A 23,004-nucleotide genomic window follows, 5' to 3' on the forward strand; every position below is an offset into this window, starting at 1 on the left:
TGCCCGTAACAAAGATGGCGGCGCGTGTCCTGTCCCACCGGCTGGCCCGCCCACACCCAAGCTGTCTGACCACACCCAAGATGGCCGCCAGGGCTTCGCCACCCCCTCAGCCCCTCCGCAGCCCCGCTTTTCCCTACGGGTGGCGCGCGGCGCGGCCTCACCGGAAGTGGCGGCGCTCCGGCCGGCGCTGCTCGGCTCTGTGGCTGGCGGCGGAAGACCCGCCCCCCGCGGCTCAGCGGCCAATGGGAGCGCGGGCCCGCCCCCGCCGCATCAGCTGATGGGGCAATGTCTGTTGACAGGAGCCGCCCGGGCCGCGGCGCTGGGGTGAGGGGGGCCGGGACGGGCCGCGCCGCGCCGCCGGGGCGCCGCACCCCCGGGCCTGGCCGGCCGCCCCCGCCCCGCTCCAGGGAAGGCAGCGGACGGAGGAGGCCGCCCCGGCTCGCTCCCCCGGCTCGATCCCTGTCGGGCGGGGAGCGGCCCTGCGGGGTGGGGGCGCGGGGAAGGGGGTGGGCTGGCTGCGGGGAGCCGAGGGGGAGGGAGGGTTTTGCGGCGCCGCACAAAAGGGAGCGGCGGGGCCGGGGGAGCCCCGGGGGTGCGAGGGGGCTGCGGGGCAGCGGCGCGCAGGGCCCGGCCCCGGGCGTGCCAGGGAACCGTGTGTCTTTCCGGGTGCCGTGTGATGATGGGGTTTGGGTTGGCTTTGTTTGTTTCTGTCAGATGTGAATCCAAATGGAGCAGTCGGAAGGAGGCGAGCAGAGCCAGCAGCAGCCGCAGCCCTGGGGGAAGCTGATCCGGCTGGGTGCTGATGAGGCAGAGCCGCACGTCCTGCTGCTGAAAAGAGAATGGACCATTGGGCGGAAGAAAGGTGGGACAGGGACACGCTGCGCTGGCCTAGGGCAGTGTTCGGGGGACAGCAGCCATCCCCCCTCCTGGCCTCTACGGCATCGGAAGGTGGACTGAAACTAGTTGGCTTTGGTGCTTTCTGCTGTTGGAGGTGCTTGCCAGGCCACCCCACATTCCTAATTTACCTCTTAGTTGTGTGAATAAGTAGTTTTATGCTGACCTTTTCTTTGTCGATAACTCGTGACACGGGCACGTTTCAAAGTCAATGTGCCTTTTAGGTAGTCTGTGGTAGTTTGTATAAATAAGGAAAGCTGATTGTTGATTCAGAAGTTTCCATGCTTCGGTCCTGTTTACGTTCTCATTTAGTTTCTGTGGTTAAAGTAAGTTGGAACTGTAATGCAAAGTGCTTTGGCTTCACAGAAAAGAAAATACCCACATAAAAGCCCTTGATTCTTCTGGCCATATAAAGACTGCCAACAGGGACTGAAAGTTTCTCTGAGAGTCGATTTGAAAGCTTTATTCCCAGAGTCTAGAACTTGTACTACTTGCCTATTTTTTAAAGGATTTCATGCTTACTGTATTTGAAACAAGGACTGAAGTGTTTTAACTTTCTTTTTCGCTGCCTTGACAGTGCTGATTTTCTTTTTCCTGTTCATCAGTGTAAGCTGTTTGGCTGATTAGTCACTTCCTGTAAATAGTTGTGAACAAACACCAGATGCTATAGCTCCTTGAGAAAGCAGATAATGTCTTGTAAGAAAAGTGTTTTGCAAATTTACAGTTGGTGATATTTATTGAGATGACTTATCATGAAGCTGTGGGTAAATTCTTCAACCTCATGTCTGTTTGAGGGTTGTCTGGTAGAAAAAAAAGGTGACTGCTTCCTTATTCAGTTGTTTTTCTGGCTGTTTGCTAGTGGATTAGTCACATGGATGGTTTCTAGAATACCAAATTGTGACATTATAAGCAATACTGTTGACTCTTCAGGAGTATTGGAATTGCCTGGTTGAGGCAGTGGCTGCTGCTTTCCTTCTGCATCTGTTGTTGGGCAGGCTGAGGTCAGTTCACCCACAGTGTGAATAGGGAAAGGGGAATTACAGTTGTTAATTATAACTTTGGTATAAGGAAGTACTTTGAGTCCTTTGTGAGAGATCAGTGGGGAACTTTGAGTGTTGTTTTGAGTATTCAGTGTTAAAGTGAAACAAAAAGACAAGATTTGCAGAGGAAGGTTTTTATCACATCATCGTGACATTTCTCCTGTGTATCCCTGAATCTTAGTAACTTGCATTTGTAATTCTCTTCAGCTTTAGTAACATAATAATGTTGTCAACAGAGATGAGGAAAACTTTCAAACTGTTTAAAACCAAACAAAAGACTATAAGATAGAACAGTGATAATAATTATATTTTTTTAAAATCAGTTATTGGTTCCTTCTACTTCCCCCTGATACACCAGAATAAAACAGAAGTTAAATCCAATGAATCACAGCATCACAATGATGTGGAAAAAGAGCTGAGTGCTGTGAGATGTGTGTCTTTAGGAGTCAAACCGAGCACTTCAGATATGTGTGGATTTATTTCTGTACCACTCTAGAGTAATTGTGATTTGATTTCCATCTCTGAGGGTGCAATTGGGGTAAAAAAGGAACTGAAACATCTTCAAATGGTGGAAATGTTTGTATCAGCACATAGGGCTATCTCACCACTTGTATTTACATGTCTCACACTAGGCTGTGTTGCTCTTTGTGTGACAGCAGGAGTTTTGAACTGCTGCAGATGTACATGAGTCAGTTTGTGTTGCATTTATAGCCATGTAGAATGCTGATCTGACTGTGTAATGTGTATTTTTAAGCTTGCTGGAAAATCTTTCTTTTTAAGGCTGTGACTTATCTTTCCCTGGCAACAAGTTGGTGTCTGGAGATCACTGTAAAATCATAGTGGATGAAGAGTCTGGTCAAGTGTCATTGGAAGATACAAGGTTGGTTTCTCAGAATGTTCTTGGAGGGCCTTTTGTCAAAAGCTCAGCAGGTATTTGATACTAACCCTGAACTACCATACTAACATATTTAATTGCCTGTGGGTTGAAACAGGGATTCAACATGATATCCTTCAAAACCTCAATTGTGAAACTTTCCTCTTTATCTTTGTACGTCATGGGCACATTCCACTGGCTTGCCAAAGTGCCCCTGATGGCAGCTCTGCCCTTGCTTTGTTGATGTCTGCAATCCTGATAAGGGTGTATTTCCTCTGATCTTCAAGGTTGTAATTAGAGAGAGGTCCAGGATAGGTCCCGGGATAGATTCCTGCAAGGTTTATACTCCCAGAAGCTGTGAGACAGAATGGTAAATTTTGGGGGAAAAAAAGATTAACTGGGATGTCTGAGAAAGGTTTATAGTTGTCATTCTCCAGTATAATCCTAAATTTCAGGATGTTCCAAACAACCAACCAAGCCATGTTTAGTTATCATGGCAGTCTCAGAGTGTAGCTATAAATCTCAGCTTGAGCAACTGTCCCTGGCAGAATTGGTTTAGACCAATGTTACAACAGAACAAACTAAATAAATTGTGCATGATACAGAAATGTTCCTGCCTCCTTTTTTTTTTCCCTTACCCACCCCCTGAGGCAGAAGGCGCAGCCATCAGAAAAACTAGCAAAGCCAAATTAAAGTTAATTTTATGTGTGGTATATTCATGAAAAGGTGAGGCTTGTTACAAGGTAGTGTAGCAGAAAGGCTGCACCCATGGAGCATTGCCAGGGAGCTGCTTGTGCCTGTTAACACTTCTGTGTATCTGACAAAGAATAAATCCCTGGAGTGCTCTCCATCCTGAGAGCTGAAGTGTGGCTGCCAATTGCTGAATCAAGAAACCAAACAGGTCTGATCTGACTGCTTGCAGAAGACTCTTCTGGTTCTTCTGGGTCTTCCAACATTTGTGCCAAATAGCAGATGAGTCCCAAAAAATCAGGCTGAAAAAAGATGACTCTTGAATGTTTGAGTTGGCAGTACAGATGCCTAGAGTCACAGAAAAATACTGCAAGGTCAGCTTTTTCATCTCTCAAGTGGGAAATAATTTGGAAACATTGCTGTGGTCAAGCTCAGATTTTTCTGGTGAAGAGGAATGCATTGAAGGAGGCAGTGAGTGTGGGACAGTCAAACTGAGTGGACTTTGTTTCTCTGTTGTATCTAATTCAAAGAATGTCATCAAATACATGTAGACAGCCAACATTTTATCTTCTGATAGCATAATGAGTACTTGAATATACTTTGGAAAGAATTGCCCAAAATTTGCAGTAGAAAGAACTGTAGAACATTCAAAATTATTGAGTAAATAAAAGTTTGGAAGTAACAAAAGCCAAGAGTTAGCAAATAGTAGAATAAAATACTCAGACTCACCCTCTTTAGGGATACATTTCTGCTTTATTTTCCAAACCATAAACTAGTTGCTTTATACTGCTTGAAAGAAAACAAATTGTACAAGCTGACCTAACACAGTGGAGGCAGCAGTTGGATTTCTCCCAGTAAAAGCAGTTGTAAGATTCTCCATTTTGAAAAAGAATTTTTAAAGACAAACGGTGTCATTTCCTGTTATTTTCTAGGATTTTTTCCTGTTAAGATTCTGAGTAGTAGGTGATGTTTCAGATCAGGAGACTATTTAGACAAGGCTGATACTCATATGACAGGCAAGCAGATTTTTCCTTTCTGTAGGTAAATTGGAGGTTGATCTGCAGTTGATGCTGGTGTCCCTTCTGCTACTAAATTCTCCTCACTCTCCAGTCAAAACTATATCTATGAACATTAAAAGAGTGGAGAATTACAGTAAGAATGAATCCTGTACCTTAATAGAATTCAAAACTCATTTCAGTTTACAGTGTTCAGGATTATATGCACTTTAATAATAGATAACTTTTAACCCAGATGCATTAACATAAACTACATTCTTTTCCTAGATGGATGCAAATAATTATTACAAATTATTAGACTGGCATTTTTCTTGGAAGGATATGAAAGTTTCTTACAACACATAGATCAATAATCTACTTCAAAAGTAACCCTCTTCTGAGTGAAGCTGTTCAATTCTGCACAGCAGATGGGATTGGGAAGTAAACAGAATTTATGGTTCATTAATGATACTGTAGAGTCATCAACCACATTGGAATTGAGTCAAGGCCTGCTTTTTTTTCTTTCACTGTTTAAAAAAAGGACATTGGAACCTTTTGTGACATAGTTTCACAACACAGAGAGTTTATATCTGATAGTACTGTTTTTCTTCTCCCCTTGAGAAATGGTACAGCCAGTTGGCATCAATTCAATACCAAATCCTAATGAATGGCCTTCATATTTGGGATTCTCATTGTACTTTCTACTTATTTTATGGTGAGTTTAATTTGAAACATCAGAGGAATGTACAAATGTCATCATTTATCATGTGTGTCTGGTTAAAAAATACCCACAACATTAATCTGAAATGTCGCCATATCTGTTAAAAGCCTCATGCTAAAGCCTGGAATTAGAAGACTGATACAATTATCTGGGATAGTGGAATAATTTTTCCCTTTGGTTGTTGGCTGAGAGATAAATACAACTGCTTTAGTTTACTAATGCATTGAAGAAAAGCTTATGATTTTCTGTGTTAAGTGATATCCATTTATTCCTTCTCTATTTGGGTCCATGTGTGCCAAATGATTCATTAGTCAGCTCTCACTGAAGTCTGTGTAACTACAGAACTGAAAAGATTTGGCTGTCTGTAGTCAATTTGATGAGCAGGGTCTTGCATAGTTATTTCTGCATCTTGCTTTGTGAGACCAAGCCTGAGTGGTTACTAGATGTGTGATGTTTTGGGATTTTTCCTTTCCTCAAAAATACCTTGTCTTATTGCCCCCAGAATAATCTTGGAACTTGGCAGTCATGACAGAATTACGTCATAAAATATATTATTGTGACATTTTCCTCTCATGTTTAGTGAAATATCTGGGCTAGGAATTGCCTGTAGAAGCTAAAATTCAGTAAAAGAGTCTTGTTACTTGAATTTAGCTGATTTATTGCAAAAGAAGGTCTAGAACACTTGGGGCAGATGGGAGATGCCTTCTGGAAAACTGAGGAGGGCAGATTTGATGTTTCCTAGTTTTGTTAAAAGACCTCTGACAGGTTTCAGAGGTTGGTGTAAACTTTATTTGGCAATCGGAGGAGATAAAATTTTTGCTCCAACATAATTTTTTAAAATATGTTATCACTACCATCAATATGAAGTTAAAGTTCCGTGTTGTTTTTAACAGACTGACTAAAATAGTTTTCCTCTTAATTGCTAAACTTTGGCAATCATTTAGTGATTTTTCTGTTCTGCTGGCTCTTTAGTGCTTATGTCTTTCAGCTTAATCAACATCTGTATGCCTGAAGGGAAAAAGACAAGCTATGAGTAGTTTTCTTGCTTCTAGAAGCTTGAAGTTTCATCAATGTGACCTAAAGATGTTTTTTCATTTCTTGAAAGTTTAAAGTAGCATTTCTATTTTTTTGGTTATGTTGGCTTGGTTGATTCAATCACTGTGGAAGCAGCTGCAGCAGCAAGACCAGAACTAATACCTTGATCACGACTTGCTGTCGTGCTTCTAAAGGACTTGTTTTTCCTTTTGAGCTTTGAATTCATACTTCTGTGTCAGAAAAGAGGAGGAGGAAGGTGCTGATTTCCAAATCACTCCCGTGCAGTGAGGGACACTCTGGGTGCCCTGGGCACGGGCCCTGCCTCCAGGAGGTGGCAGCACAGCTTTGCTGTTATTTCTTGCAGCTGCTCTGCAGACAGGGAAAAGCAGATATTTTCTGTTCGTTCATATTTGATACCAATTGCTGAGATTTTGAGTGGCAAAAGTCTGAAATTGGAGAGGGCTGCAGCCCTGAAGGATGCTTACTGCAAGTGAGCTGGAATTACTCAGTACTTGAATAACTTGGTCATAACATTAATGGCTTGTGTATACAGCATCACCCGTAGTTAAGGGGATAAAGAAATTAATCAGCAGTGCTCTGCATTTTCATTTTCCCTAGTTTAATTTCTTCTACAAGTATTGAATTTTTTATCAATATCAAAATAATTCACTTAAACTCATCTTTCATTATGTATCATTTTTTTCCACCTCGTTAACTTCTCGCTTTCAGTTTCAAGTTGCAGACAGTCCAAGTTAACCCCACAACTTTAGGTTTTTTTCCTTTTTGAAGGAGGAGGGGGGAAAAAACAGTGCACAGCATCTCTGACTATACAGGAGAAGTTCCTTTGTCGCAGAACATCTTATGAAATTCCCAGTATTAATTGGAAAACACGGCCTGGAACTTTTTGAATAGAACTCGTATTGGCCTTTTGGGTTTTATACTTAAAGGGTGGAGACTGTAGTACCCAAAAAATAATCTAATTATTTATAGACATTGGCCAAATATCAGGGGTCTTTTGTCTGTCAACTGTCTCTTTACCAGTAGCTGCAAATGAGGTTTGAAGTTCCAATAGCTCTGCATTTCCATCTTTGGGATTTTTTTGTTGTTGTTTCTAGACTTCCTTTTTTAAAAATTTTAGTCCACTTTCATTTTTGGGGAGCAGCCACTAGTTTTTCTTCTTTAAATGTATCTTGTGTTTTCCCTTCCTTCTCCCATGTAATTATGAAAACATTTATGCTAACTTGTCTTTTCTTTCTCTTTACAGTACTAATGGAACAGTAATTAATAAACTGAAAGTGGTTAAGAAGCAGACATACCCATTACAGACTGGGGATGTGATCTATGTTGTTTACAGAAAAAATGAGCCAGAGAACAGTAAGTGAATAATATTTTTTTAAATGGCATGCTTAGTCATTTTCTTTTGAGTCATGAGGGAAAAGAAATATCAGTATAATAAAATTGGGTAGTTCTGTTTTAAAGAGAAATATGTTTAAAAACAAGTCTCTAGAGAAGAGGTCATGAATGTGCCAGTTTTTGCAGAGACAAATCTGAGCAACTGTCTGAAATTTAAATGTGCCTAGAAGTAATTTTGGTAGAGCTAATGCATGGAATGGTAAGTAATGAGGTTCTAATCACATGTCCAGTGCTTCTTTTAGAAGTCAAATTGCTGGGGTAGTTAGTGATACTTTATATATCCCAGTGAAGCAGTTTTTGGCACCAGTCAGTAGGAAAGGCTGTAAAAGCTTTTTGTTTTGTGTGGGGGATTTTTCTGTATGTGTATGTTGGCTTGTTTTGTTTTAAAGAGGGAAGAGGCAAAATGGGGGAGATTGGGAAAACCCTGCAGTGAAAGTAAAATTGATAAACCTGGAACAATGCTGTATTTACAATTTTCATACAGTAATAAACATATGAACTGTTAATTTAAAAAGTTCTAGATACATGCTCACTGTTGAAATACTTCCTTTATGAAATTGCTGTTAATTTATATACAGACAGATTTATGCTGTCTGGTGTAAATGTTACATGAAGCAGTGATAAGCTGTATTTTTCTGTCTGTATAGTTTATCTCACAAATGCTTTCTAAGTTGTCACTATTGCACTCAGTGCTACTTAGATGAATCACTTGGGTGAATTTTCCAGGCAATGAACTGAATCACTGGTTTCTGTTTGGGTTAATAAGTAGTTAAATTACCAAGCCTCCAGTTTTGCTTTTTCAGCTTTTCCATCTTCAATCATAGAGAAGAATTTAGACTTGGCATGCCTGTCTGGCCATTCTAAGTCCATATTTTAACTTCTGATCAGAAAAAGGATTGCTGCAAACTAAGACAGTCTTACTTGCTTGTAGGTGGTTGGAGGTGACAAAAAGGTAGCAAGGTAGAGGAATTTTTGGAACAATATTAAATTGAAGTAAGATTGAAAAGAAAAGGATATTATCCAGTTGGTTTTATTAATAGATTCTAAATTAGTTTCTGGCTGAAACTTACGGCATGTCCTAATCTGTAAATTTGAGTGTTCATGTATCTCACAAAGAACTGAAATAATATTGATTGAAAAGGTTGAGTAGTGAGCTCAGAAATAATAAGCTTCTTCGAAGAACTTTGATTCAAGTATCAGTAAAAATACAGTCTGTTCTGACAGAGCAGATTTTAGGTTTAAGAAATGATTAAGCCTCTGGTTCCATGGCTGGCACAAGTTAAACGTCACACAAAAGCTGCTCTGCCTGGTTTCCTGAGAAGAAAAGATCTTGCTGTGCTGCTCCTAATTGCCTCCTAAGTAGGAGTATTAACATGGTACTGTTGAGGTGACCCCTCATTTGCCTCTTCCTTTGTCACACACTTTGGGGATAAGTGTCACACACACACACTTTGGGGATAAGTGTGAATATTTCTATTCACACTTGTGAATAGAAGTTGTGTTTATGTGGGATTAAGTTTAGTGAATTTTTGTTTAGAGAGCATGATTAATATTTTTAAATCTCTTTCAGATGTTGCTTATCTTTATGAATCCTTAAACACAAAACATGATGCAACTCAAGAACCAGTAGGTAAGGAAGTAATTCAAGATCCATGAAGAGGAGCTAAGCTCCAATGACTAATGTAACCCTCTTGAGCGAGTTTGATTCCTTGGAATTTTGAAGTCATGATGTGGTGACTGTCACACAGATATTTTTCTTTCCTTTCCCCCCTTCCAACTGTAGAAGTTAATGTAGAAAACCAATGCCATGTGACCAAAGATACCTCAAGTACAGGAAGAAGTAATGATGAGACCCAAATTACCTCATCACTGTCAGCTACTCAGTCTTGCTATGAGGAACCACAGCCATCTACTTCTACATCAAACCTCTTTAATGCTTCTTCTACCTCTCCAGTTGAGTCTGCATCTGTTCAGCAGGATAATCCATCTACTTCTGGTAAGATTTGGGTCAAGTATTTAAAGGTTTGATCACACAATCATAGAATATGCTGAGTTGGAAGGGACCCGTCAGGATCACTGAGTCCGTCTCATCAACTGTTACTCCAGTTTTTAATTTTTAAACAGATTAATTTCTTACCCCTATCTCGGTCCTTAGAATTTGTTTTGTGAAGTTCTAGTGAAAGTACCAGGTGGATATATGCATTTTAAGTTTCTCTCTATGAGCAGGCTGGGTAAATTCTGATACATGAGTGAAGGAATTGTGAGAATTCCTTCAGGAGTTCATTGAGACCTCATTGGCTCCTATGGAAACAAAGCTTTCCCTCTGCTGTGATCCCAACCTGTTACGTGTGATCAGTATTGCATAACTCCTGCCTGGCATCTTTGTCAGGAAGACCTGGTGTGGATAATAGTCTTAAGAATAAATACTCCAGAACTGAAAGAGGAATGGGGATTTTAAGTAGGGTTACACAACTAATAGGTTGTTTTCCCCCAGGTCTTCCAATTAGTCAGATTGGTTCAGAGTGTGTTTAATAAGTTAGGCAGACTTGGCTTTTCTGCTCAACTTTTTCCTGTTCAGATGTTTGGATTGATGTGTGTGCCTCGTCAGGGTCTGAGTACCTTTTGTTTTCACATGTCCCATAGCTGTGTGCAGCCATGTTCATGTTTCTGTTGTTGTTTTATAGGATCACAGTCTTCAGTTGTCACTCCTGTGCCTGCTTTCCCCATCTTAAATTCCATGTGTGAAGGAGCACTCCACGACAAGCATGAAAAGCTGGATGTGAATGCTGAAGCTTCTGCAGTTGCTCCAGAAATCAGTGACAAAGAAAATGCAGAATCAGATTCTCAAAGGGAGGAGGAAGGTTTGGAACCTGCTAAAAAGAAACTAAAAAGAGGCTAGTATACTATAGTATTCTGCAATTTAACCCTCACCCCCATTCCTTCAATGAATTACAACAACTGTCATCAGTCCTTCAGCTTGTTTCTTGTGTCTCACTTGATTTCTGGTCCCATGAAAATAATGTCTTCAGCAGCAGAAGCTGTAGTGTGTGTGTGTAAAGCAAGAACCTCTTTTGGGACTGTTGCCAGTGAACAGTGAATCAGTGCCTATCTTTCAGGGATTTTTTTAATGCTTGAATAAAAATAAGTTTAAAAAAGCTTTAAAAACTATCTCCTTCTGTCTTTGTAGATGAAGATACTTGTCCAAATCTTTCACCAGCAGCTCCAATTGAATGTATAATTAAAATTGGCTGTGAAGATGCAAAAACATCAAATGTGAAACCAGATAAGATGGAAGAGACGTTAACTTGCATTATCTGCCAAGAACTGCTGCATGACTGTGTAAGGTATGTAAGAGTGACAAAAGCTTTAATCATGTGGTAATAATGCAAGACATTCAGTGACAGCTGTTTGAGGAGGTCAGGATAATCAGCATTTTCACAAGCCCTCTTGATTTTCTGTTTCCTACCCCATCTAGATAGTCAGATCAATGCTAAATAGTTTTTTCAGTGTTATGGATGTATCTGAAAAAATGAAAGATTTGTATTTTGACTCCATTTGTTTGTTTTCCAGCTTGCAGCCTTGTATGCATACTTTTTGTGCTGCCTGCTACTCAGGATGGATGGAAAGATCTTCTCTGTGTCCAACTTGTCGTTGTCCAGTAGAACGTATTTGTAAAAATCACATCTTGAACAACTTGGTTGAAGCTTATCTGATTCAGCATCCAGGCAAGTTGAACAGTGTCTGTGGCAGAATCTCATGGATTTCACACATGAGCTGTGTAACAATGTCTGGACACACTGTTGTCTGTAAAATACCCATGTGTTTTATTACCTCTGGCATGGCTTGTCAGAAAACAAGTACATTTAACATGACATAATAACCTGTGGAAGGTGATTTAATACTGTGAATCTGCTAAGAATGCTTCATTTTAATTTGTTACTTAATCATGAGAAGGATACTTTTGAAAAATATACTTGAATGTAGATTTTATTAACTTTGATCATGAAAGTTGATGGCCTCTTAAACAAAACTTAGGTTTCCTGATACTAGGCTTCCTTAAAAGAGAGGGGAATTTAACTAAGATGACCCAGAACTCTCTCATCCAAAAACAAATCTTACAGAAATGAAAACACATTAATGGTAACTGTGTTAAGAAAGGGGTGTGAGATGTTCCTTTCTGTTGAAATTTGAATTTGGTTCTCATGCCAGATAAATGTCGCAATGAAGACGATGTTCGGAGCATGGATGCCAGAAACAAAATTACTCAAGACATGTTGCAGCCTAAGGTGCGGAGATCTTTTTCAGATGAGGAGGGAAGTTCTGAAGATTTACTGGAATTGTCTGATGTAGATAGTGAATCCTCAGATATCAGGTATGTCTGTTTTTAAGTTGTGTGCTGAATTTGATGTGCCTGTGTTTGAATGCACAGACCCACAAACTGAGCTAGTTTCACAGATACTATTATTGCTGATTCTGTGATCATTGCCAGAATCTATTTTCAGATTAAGTTAGTTCTTGATAATAGCAAAGTAATAAACTTAACAGTTTTGCTGGCCATCCTTTGGAACCTTGAGCAATCAGCAAAAATGAGAACTTCCTAGAAGTCCAGCAAATTCAGTTTGTGACCAACAGTTCTATGTTGAGTTGTGCAACAAAACCAGACAGATTTCTGGCTAAGATCTTGTCAGAAGATAAAGCAGTCCATGATCCTGTGAGTGTGTTTGCAATGCTTGTGCTTTATGTGTCCTTTCACTGGGTGTATGGTACCAAAGCAGCTGATGCTTGACTTAGGAATTCCCAAGTACCAAAATACCTACTCTTTATTTTCAACAGCAAACACTTTCTGCTCAATGTCTACAGAGGAACAGAAGAATTCTTGTAGATAACTATTCCAGCTTTGTTCCTCTCTCTTTCAGTCACATTGCTATTTTTTTCCTTTTCCTTTTGTTTAAAACTTACTGAGGAATACTACAAACCCCAAAGTTTTTATCTGTCACAACTACAGCAGACTTCAGAGCTGTAAGGTATGAGTTATATAAACTTCCATCTGTTACTGAATGAGGAAATCCTAAATTTAAACTTTGAGAGCCTGACCAGCCTTGTCTAGCATAGTGATATAAGTTGTATTTGCATTTGTTTGGTATAATTTCATATGACTTCATTTTGTTCTTTCAGTCAACCATATATAGTGTGCAGACAGTGCCCAGGGTACCGAAGACACTCTGTTCCAACTGTGCCTGGCACAGGCCAGGAGACAGAGGCAGGAGGAATGCAGGCTCTGGGAGATGCTCCATCAACCTCTGCCAACTTCCCTGCAGGTCAGTGTCACATTGCCCCAGCAGTGCAGCACTGAAATATTGCACCTCACACACTCAGGGCAGAGTCACAGAATGGCTGGGCTTGGAAGGGAGCCTTGAAGATCATCTCCAAGTCCCCTGAGCTAAGTAATGAGCTGTGTTAAAACAATGAACTAAGCCAGACCTGAGCAAGCTCCCTCTCACAGGACTGGGAGAGCAACTCCACACCAGTGTCTTTGCAAATACATTTGGCTGTCATTGTCCAAAATGGGTTGCTAATGGTTGATCAGATGACTGAAAAGTTCTTAAACTTTTCTACATACTGAAATATTTCACACAGCTGTGCAGTTTAGAAGTCTGAATGCTGTTTTTCTGCTGTTTCATAGAGTCTTACTAAAAAGGTTTCTTACTGCTTCGAGATTATGTTGTTAATATTCATTAAAATTCTTCATCCACATTGAAATTATTTAAATTGTTCCATTTTTTTTCCTTTTAAACTCATCCAGCTGTTCAGGAATATGTGTGTCCTGCTCAAGGAAGTCATGTAATATGCACCTGCTGCTTTCAGCCAATGCCTGACCGAAGAGCGGAGCGTGAGCAGAATCCTCATGTTGCTCCTCAGCAATGTGTGTACATTTTTTATTTTATTTTCTCCAGAGCTAACTCTCTCCTTATTTATTATTAAACTTAAATTTTCTTGGAAGACTGTTTTTTATATGAATCTTCTTTATTTGGACTCTTGTAGTGACAGCATGAAAGAACCTTCCTTTATAGAATTTATTAGTCCTTTAAAGAATGTATTTTAAATGAGAAAGTTATACCTTTTTAAGGCCAAGTTTATTAGATCTCTGTTGTTACTGTTTTATGAGAATGGTAACTGTTGAGTTCTGTTGTGTTCAGGTCCTTACAGGGGTTTTCTTGGTTGTTTTACAGGCACAGTTTGTCTGCAGCCCTTCTGTCACTTGTACTGGGGCTGCACTCGCATGGCGTGTTTTGGCTGCTTGGCACCATTCTGTGGTACTGTGGAGTAATTTTTTTTCTTATCAGCCTGTTCACTTTGCAATAATGTCTGTCTGTCTTGAAGTTTGTGTCATTTAAGAGACATAGATTAGTTTGTAGCACAGTCCTGCAAAAAGAAGTAAGGCCGATGTCCTCACATCACAAACACAAAAAATTGAAGTGGCATGTGTCTGACTTTGAAAGAATTGAACTTTGTGTCTTCATACAGTCTTTGGCTTAGAAACTACACTGGCTGAGCACAGTTTGTTCCAATGTAAAAAACCTGGTGTGTTTCAGTCTAGTAAGAGAATCATACAAACCAGTGCAGGAGCACTGAACATCTGATAGTAATGGGATAGAAAAGAACCTTGCCCTCTTAAACATGCAGACTTCTGAAACTCAAGGTTTTTTGACATTTAAAAAAAATAAATTAGAACAATTGGAATGGCTTGGCTGCAGTTTGGAGCTAATGGAATATGCTTTGCTAGCACTGGTAATTTGTGCAGCTTGGTAGTGTTTGCAGACTGAAACTGGAATTGTAAAATCTCAGTATCTTGTCTTGGCCCCTAGAAGTTACAAATCACATGCATTAGCAAATGTTGAATGTAGTCATGTACTTGGTGCTCACATGAGCCTGTGCATGTTATTTCAGGAAGCAGAAGAACCTTCAGAAAATGTGTGAGGGCCACAGGGTTTGGGTGAGAAATAGTAACTTTTCTTCTTGTTGTTCTGATTAGAAATAAATCTTGGTGATAAGTGTTTAGATGGCGTCCTGAATAACAACCACTATGAATCAGATATCCTAAAGGTATGTATAAAAATCATTGTGTGTGATCATAACAAATGTACAAAGTTTAAGATGTACTCACTGATGAAACGGAAGTGATTTGCAGCCTAATAGTTCCCGTGGCAGCATTGTGTCATTTGCAGAACCTGATTCTGAAAGGCTGATTACATGAGCTCCAACTGATCATCCAAAATATTATTTAATAGAAAAATAATGCAATAAAAACATGCCAGGAAAGCAGTGCTTGTTAAATATTTTGTCCCAGGCAAGTTAAATTTCACACTAACTTGCATGGAAAATATTTTGCCCATGCTATAACACGGTTGCCTAAATAAAGTAAACTGGATGAAATCTTGATTTGAGGTAAATGTGAGTATGACTGGAATGAATCTATTTGCAAACTTTTCGCAAAAGTGGGTATCTGAAAAAAAAAGATGCTTAGTGGAGGGTTTTATTGGTGGTCTGAATGTATCATGCTATTAAGTTACAGGTAATTATTTTTTACTTGTAATCAGCATAAACCCATTCTGAAAGCACAGTTACTGATAGTTCTGGAAATATTTGAGAATAAATGGCTTGCTTACTCTTTGGAGATTTTTCTAGATTTAACACTTCAATTGTTCTTTTCAGGATTACCTGGCATCCAGGGGTCTGACATGGAAAAATATGTTAAATGAAAGTCTCTTAGCTCTTCAAAGAGGAGTTTTTATGTTGTCAGGTATGTGCTGTGTTCAGTTTACACATGCATGACTCCTTGTCTGGATGTAACTCAGAATGTTATCAAAAAGTTCAGAGTTCTGTGTACAGAACCAGTGCAGTCCTGGAACTTTAGTTAAATCTGATTTATTATTTAAATGCCTTGCATTTTTACAAACTGGTTTTCTCCCCAGATTACAGAATTACTGGGAACACAGTGCTTTGCTACTGTTGTGGCCTTCGCAGCTTTCGAGAACTTGCCTACCAGTACAGGCAGAATATTCCTGTTGCTGAATTACCAGGTGGGGATTGTTTTGAACAGTAAGGAGGGGAAAAGTAATTTAAAGAGTTAACATCAGCTCTATTTCTGTATTGGTGTTCTTTTGGCACTTTCATGTAGCCCAGTGCAAATCTTGTTGCAGGGCTAATGTCTTCTGCTCCTTGCTTTACTTGTCAGCTGCTGAGCTTGTGTATAGTTATTTTCAGACTCCCTAATGGAACGTTTTCTTTCAGTATCATTTCTCATATGTAGAATAATTATATCTCCTGAGTGAAAAGAAGAATTCAGTGAGATCAGAATACAGTCAACAGGAACCAGTTGCTGTAATTAAATTTATTTTCCCATTTAAATACATGAAACGATGCATCTTCTGAACAATTTCACATTCTACCAGCTCTCAACTGGGAACAAGAATGCTTTTATAAACTGATTCTAAATCTTTGCATTTACAATTTTAGTATAAAATAGCATGCAAGCAACTGTGCCTCCTTCAGACCTAAATTTGTTTGGAACAGAAGCTGTTCCAACAGTTTGCTTTTAAATATTACTTCTGTCAGTTTAGTTCTTGCTTTTAGCAACAGCTTCCCAGTCTTAAGCTGTTGAGAACTCTGCTTGTGCTGCCATGCATAATGAGCAAAAATTGTGTACCTGGTTTGCCCTTAGCATTGCCTCGGTTCAGCTGCTTGGACAGATGAGTTGTAATCTATGTGAAGGTGGGGGAAAGCAGCAAACTCTACCCAAATTAAGTTTTTCTTTTGTATGGAAATACATCTAGACAAATCTGAGTGTCTAAACAAGTCCATCTCTATTAAACTAAATGATAAAACTTTAGTTGACAGCACTGAAAACCAAATACTTTCATCATAAGTCTGTATTAACTTAACATTAAAAAGTAATATTTTGTCCTTCACAGAGTGCTTGCTTTGTTTAAAGAAAGGTGAGACAACACAGTTCTACAGTCATTTCTTGCCAATCATGTCCTGTTTCTGATGAGTAACCAGTGGCTTAATCATCTGGGTCACCTTTAATGACTTTTGTAGTAAATGTAGCATTTCATTTGCTCTTCTTGTAGTGACTGTCACGTCACGTCCTGATTGCTACTGGGGACGCAACTGTCGAACTCAGGTCAAAGCACATCATGCCATGTAAGTCGTACACTTTAGAAGGTGCTTTTGCTTTGTGTTCCTTAAAAAAACCCTAAACCAACAACAATCTAAAAAGCAACCTTTGAAGTGCCAGAGCTTGCAGAATAAAGCAGGAAGTGGGTAAGCACTGGGGATTTTTATTGTCATTTTTGGTTTTAACATAACTTTGAAATGAGCCCTCCGTGCACATCAAGGGCACTGCCAGCACTTGTGAGTTGATGTAACCCATGGCTCACACTTGTTGAGTTTGTTTTTCCACCCATTGGGGTGGAAGGATTCTTTTAGTGAAGTGCAGCTTCCACTGAAGGGATCAATTGGTGGGAATAATTAGCAATAGGAGCAGCTTGGAGCATGTAACATAAGCCACAGCAGGTTCCTGAGGAGTTTCTAGGTCTTACAGCTCTGACCCAATCAATCTGGCATGCCTCAAAAATGAAATTTGAGGCTGAAAAGAGATTAATCCTCTACTTGTCAAGAGTTTTAATACCAGCCTTCGACTCCTGGTATCTCGTCATTTATGAGAAATGTCCTTCCAAAGTAAATCAAGCTTCCTGAATAAAAATATCAAGGCCTCTGATGACCAATGCAATTTTAGTCTTATAAAAAGATGCACATGGAGTAAGACAAATATTAAAGACTCATAAAACAGAACAAAAATTTTCTCCCTAAGAGCTAACTGGTTTCGGGGAGGGTTGAAAAATCCTTCTTGCCTTATGAATAATTCTCTAAATTCTCAGAGTAATTTAAGATAGAGGAGCTGTTACCCCTTATTGAGAAATTGCCTTAATGAATAGTAGATTCTGCAGTGTTTTTCTAATGTTGCAATGTACATACACACTTAGCATAATTCCTTTAATATTTCAGGTACTGTGGGTTGAAAATAACCAGTCTGTGCAGCTCAGGCAAGCAGATCATAAGACAGACTTGTAAAATATTCATCTGCAGTCTCTTACAAATTCAAGGGTTTTACCAAATAGCTTTCAAAAATAATTTTGGATTTAAGTTGCAGATGTAATTTGAAGTACCACTGGTATCTGTAACTTCACATTATAGGACTGTCTGTGTTCTCAGAGGAGATTTTGTTTTGAAATGTTAGTGTTAATTCAATATCCAAGTACTCACCAGTCATCTTTGTTCATGCTGTGGATAATTTCATCTAGAATAAAAAATGACTCAGGGGTTTTTTCCTTTTTTTCCTTCTCCTTTTTTTTTTTTCTTTATTTTTTCCCAAGCCCTTCCTAGAACTTTACTGGCTGCTACTCTTAGTTCCTAAAATCCATAAAAGCAAACAATCTTGTCATACCACTCCTTTATATCCAGATAATTTAAATTTTTTTAAAATTGAGCTAAATTGTTCTGCTAAGTAGTTAGATTATGTGAGAAAGGTTTTTGTGATCTTTGATCTAATCCAGCTAAGGGGTGAATTCAGGGTCTCCTTTGCAGCATTTCCTCCATGTGCAGTGACACACTCAGCACCCCAACTTCTGTTTCAGTTGTGTGTCAGGGGCCACATGGCCCAAGCAAAAAGAAAAACAAGGAGTGAACAGTGAAATGTTTTTGAGAAGTGAGAAGTGCTTGGTACTAAATTATGTTATCTGTTTAATCCATGAAGACAGGTTTGTCATTCCCATAAAACATAATTCAAGCTGAGAAAATCTTTTTCTTTCCAGAAGATTCTAAGCCACTGAGAGAACGTGTTTATGTTGAAATGTACGATTAGCCTGGTTAATTTTAGTTCTTAAAGAGTTTTGTAATGCTGTCTACTAAAAGTTACTAATGTCTTGCAGGGGAAAATTAATTCACTGGTTCCTGTTTTAATTGCCTTCTGGGTTTGAAGTATACAGAAGTATAGAGGAATGCTTTTTAATAACAGGTTTTCTGTGTGCATGGTAAAACTAATGAGGGTTAGGCAGGAGAGATGTTGAAAATCCTGTTACCTGTAAAATGGAACTAAAGTATGATCTAAACAGGTTCTGAAAAAGATTTTGGTGTGCAAATGGTCTGCTTTAGACTATTTAACATTTAAAATACCTGTGAAAGATCCTGACTTGCTTTTGTTGCTTGACTTCTGAGAACTTTGTTACATTTTAATACTCTTATGTTTTTCTCTTTTTTAGGAAATTCAATCACATTTGTGAGCAAACACGATTCAAGAACTGAAAACTTGTAGTGTGTAGAGAGGGGACAAAAACCTGTTACACTGCTTGTACAGTTTAACGTTTCGGGGGATCTGCCCAGTTCCCCCAGAGCAGGGAATCATTCACTTTTGCATCAGGTAACCTGATGTGAAATTTTTGATTTGTAGAATTTTACAGCTGTACATGAATAAGATAGATAATTTTTTTTCCAAGGTAGTCTGACAAGCATTGCATTTCTTGCTTATGACTACAGTGTCCCTGTATCACTTCAGTGAAGAACACAAAATAATCACACTCACAAAAACCAGCCATATCTTGGGATGACCTAAGAATAAGGAGTGTATTTGCACTACTTGTGAAGAAACTAAGAAAAATCGTTAGACTTAAAACAGAGAAGTTTTGTAAAAGTATCTGATGGGTATTTCAAGAGCCATTAATATTTAAGAAGGAAATTGTCCGTGTATATTTGTAACTGCATTTTGCGGTAGTCCGGTATTTTGTTGCTACCCATTGCATTTGGGCTAGAAACCACATTAATATTCCTTTTAAAAAAAATCCATCCAATAAACAGCTGTTTCAGCTTAAAGCTTCTGCCATATATGCAGTGTTACAGTGGAGGTGGTACAGTTTCCTTTCTTACTTTAGACATGTTGATGTTTTTATTCACATGAAAATACAAAAAGAATTGCACAAAAATTTGAAGATCACATTTAAAGTTGGGGTAATACTTGAAGCAGAACAGACTTCTGCTAATATTACTTCTGTAGTGTTTTCTATCAGAAGACCAAACAGTGCTTTTGACGTATAGCAGCCAGTAGGACACACTGGTTCATTTTTTTGTATTTCTTTTTTGGTTTGATACCGTGTGCTAAATATGTACCTCTGCAATGCAGCTGTTCTCTAGCATGCATACACTGGTGAAAATGTAGAAAAAGCTATAATTTAAAACAGAATATAGCAGCTTTACTGGAAGGAACAATCTTACTGAAAATAAGTGAGTTTGGACAAATTGTAGCAATATGGAGGCATTTCTGGATAGGGATGGAGATAGGGATCATGAAGGGGCACACTGGTGTCACTGAACAGGAAACAGATTTTATTTTCATGCCTTCTGCAGAGCTCATTCAGGAGATGTCCCAAGTGTCATTAAAAACAAAGAAATCCCAACTTTTCCCCTTCCCTACAAATTGATATGATCTAATCTGTTTCATCATGATCTGGTTGCTAATGTTGACAAACCTCGACTGGGACCAATTTTGTTTTCATCATACCTAGAAGAGCGAAGCAGAATGAGAAGAAAGCATACAAAGTTACCTCTGTAGAGACCATGTTATTTTTAAGTATGCCTTATTTTATGAGTGGGATTTATACTTGGATGTTAAAAAGTGTGCACACAGTATCTTGTGATATAATGGAGCACAAATGATGCAGCACATTGTGTCTACTGGTTGCAGTGAATTAAACAACTATATCCAGTAATGCACATCTTAATATGAATGCTAATTAGAATGATGTCTTTCTGTTTAGATTTTTTATTTTTGAAAATAGCTGTTGCAAGGATGGGTCTGTTGACCATACCCTTATGCTATTAAAAATACACTTTGGTGTGGACTTCTCTTCCTAATCTCTGGGCATTTTCTCCTATGAGTAGGATTGAAATTGGATCTGGAATATTACTTGAAACTTCTTTTAATAACAACAGTGTGTTTCTGTCTTTTAGTATTGTTAACAATGTTCTGTTGCTTCTGTATTTGTATTTTATGTTTAGATTTTTTAATGGTTACTGTATCTTCTCAGGACAACCATTCCCAGCTGGTTTTGATCTCATTTTCATCTCTGGCTGTGCATGTAGCAAATTGAGTGCAGTTGTGGAGATCAAGCCTTTGCACATTATATGCAGAAATGTGCTTTACATGCTCATTCACCACTCCCACACCCCAGATGGGCTCTCAGCACAGCCTTGTCACTCTGCTGGTGTTCAAGCCTCTTGTGCTGAAGTTGTTTTGTTGGTCAGGAGTAACTTGCACTTACTCAAGTTATGTTTGTGTAGGGGTGTAATGTGTGACCATAAGACAAAAAAAAAAGGGGGAAAAACCCAAACAGCAGAATTCATGTGCTTAACATCTAAAGTACCTGTGCAGTAGATGTTCTTCAAATTCTTTTTATAGACCCCTCTTCCTTTTCCCTGTCACAGGTAATAAATCTGCCTTTCTATGCATATAGGGTTGCGGTAGTGCAATGGAATGAAGGGATTTTTTTGTCATTTATATTGTACCAGGAAGAGATCAGAAATTGACTTGCAGATGGGGAGGGTGAATAAATCCTGATCTTTATATGCTCTTAAGTAAGTAAGAGTATCTGTCATGGGTATTACATACTCTACATTAGACCTTTTTTAATGTATGGTTACCAGGTGATAGTTAATGTGATAAATGTATGAACTATGCTTGGTGTAATTGTTTAAATACTGTAAAGGTGCAGCATATTTTTAACCTGTCTAAAGCACATCCCCACCTCCTTTATAAGAGATGTTTGGAAGCTGAGCATGAGATGTGGTAGAATAGGTGTGGAAACTGAAGTGATTATGATAGGATTTGACATAGTGGTGAACAAGGTATATAGTGTCTCTCTTTGAGAAAAGTTCTTTTATAAAGAAGGTGGAGAGTAGTTCTTCCAGTTCTCTTTTGTGGTTTATTTTTTTCCTGAACTAAAAAGTTATTAATTAAAAAAAGAAAAAAAAAGCTACCGAAGTTGTTTGTGTTTCTTCTGTGGCATATACTTCACCACAGAAATGGGTGTATGCCACACTTGCTAATACCCAGTCAAGCTTTTAATTATTTGAATGTTGAGATTTTACAAGCAAATACCATCCCTGAACGTGTAGTAACAGAAAATTGCATGAGTTTTTATGTAATTTTTAACTTCCTTAGAAGATAATATTGCAAAAGATCATCAGTATCTCTACAGGATGTATACTAAATGATATAAGCAAAAGACTGTTAAATAGAAGAGGGCTTCAAGATGCTAAAAAATTTAAAAGTTTGCTACTTTTTAAAAAGTAGTTACTATTTTATTTTCTTGCAGCACCATAAAGACTGAAGTGACAAGTATCTTACCACCCGATTTAACAGCAGCCTGGATGAAATTGCTGTAATTCTATGTTCATCTTTACTACGATTTAATTTGTATAAATTATAAGGTTTCAAATGACTGCTGTTAATACAGCTTTTTCTCAACAGAACTTTAGCCTTGCTGAGTAAATAGGAGGACTTGCCTGCACCCTGTTGTATCTGACATGGAAGACAGCAATGCCAGAGTTGTTAAGCTTCGAGTAGCATCCCAGGATTTTTGTGCTGCTGCCATTCCCATCCTTGAAGGATTCCCTTTAATGTTGTAGCTAATCTATGTTGCTGTTCTTAAACCAGCTGTCAGACTAAATTTAGGTGGAACTCAAACTCAGGTTGAGTATTATAAAAATGAAAACACTGTGTTGTTCAGTGCACCAGAAAGATGAGCTGATAGCCTTTAAAACTGGTAATTTTAGCTGGCCCTGCACTTGCAGTGGTGGGTTTAAATGTTTTATACTCCATTATGTCAACAAATGACTTGTAACTAATTTAGTCTGAGGAAGCTCCTGATTTGGGATTTATGCACTATTGAGAGATCAGGTCTTTGGCACAGCCAAAGCTCTCCCAAGCACTTTCTCCATAAAGAATAAAGAGAAAAATGTTGGTGTGGCTGAGAGGGAACAAATGTATGGCCTCTGGCAGCTCCGAGAGCCCTCGGAGAGGGTCAGGTACTTGAACTCTACAGGAGAATTTCTGCTAAAACTCTGAAACTGTTTTCATTGTATTTAACAGGAAAAGCTTGGTGTTTGACAGTCCAAGGTTAATCATTAGCCCTTTCATTCAGCAAACAAAATACGTGCATTTGGTATCAATTTCCAGTCTTCAGTAGAACTGTGTAGGACAGATGGCTTAGCCTGCAGCAAGAGCTTAGG

The 23,004-nt window shown here is 38.9% G+C and overlaps 1 protein-coding gene across 3 annotated transcripts; it reads left to right on the forward strand.

The window, feature by feature from the left end:
* Positions 1 to 249: 249 nt before the first annotated feature.
* CHFR (checkpoint with forkhead and ring finger domains) lies at positions 250 to 20,615 on the forward strand. Of its 3 annotated transcripts, none has more exons than XM_063416426.1 (18): positions 250 to 324; positions 715 to 862; positions 2,715 to 2,814; positions 7,514 to 7,623; positions 9,233 to 9,292; positions 9,446 to 9,658; positions 10,347 to 10,556; positions 10,850 to 11,006; positions 11,233 to 11,387; positions 11,872 to 12,034; positions 12,838 to 12,980; positions 13,466 to 13,585; positions 13,893 to 13,976; positions 14,696 to 14,766; positions 15,376 to 15,463; positions 15,636 to 15,743; positions 16,794 to 16,866; positions 18,984 to 20,615. In XM_063416426.1, exons 2-18 carry the CDS (start codon positions 727 to 729, stop codon positions 19,024 to 19,026), a joined length of 2,034 nt encoding a protein of 677 aa, XP_063272496.1. In that variant the 5' UTR covers positions 250 to 324; positions 715 to 726; the 3' UTR covers positions 19,027 to 20,615. The 3 variants fall into 3 exon arrangements, with proteins under 3 accessions (XP_063272496.1, XP_063272497.1, XP_063272495.1); XM_063416427.1 differs by having other exon boundaries at positions 298 to 404; positions 712 to 862; XM_063416425.1 differs by lacking the exon at positions 250 to 324 and adding an exon at positions 331 to 486.
* Positions 20,616 to 23,004: the final 2,389 nt, after the last annotated feature.

This window comes from Prinia subflava, chromosome 19 (genome assembly GCF_021018805.1).
Source record: "Prinia subflava isolate CZ2003 ecotype Zambia chromosome 19, Cam_Psub_1.2, whole genome shotgun sequence".
Lineage (NCBI taxonomy): Eukaryota > Metazoa > Chordata > Aves > Passeriformes > Cisticolidae > Prinia > Prinia subflava.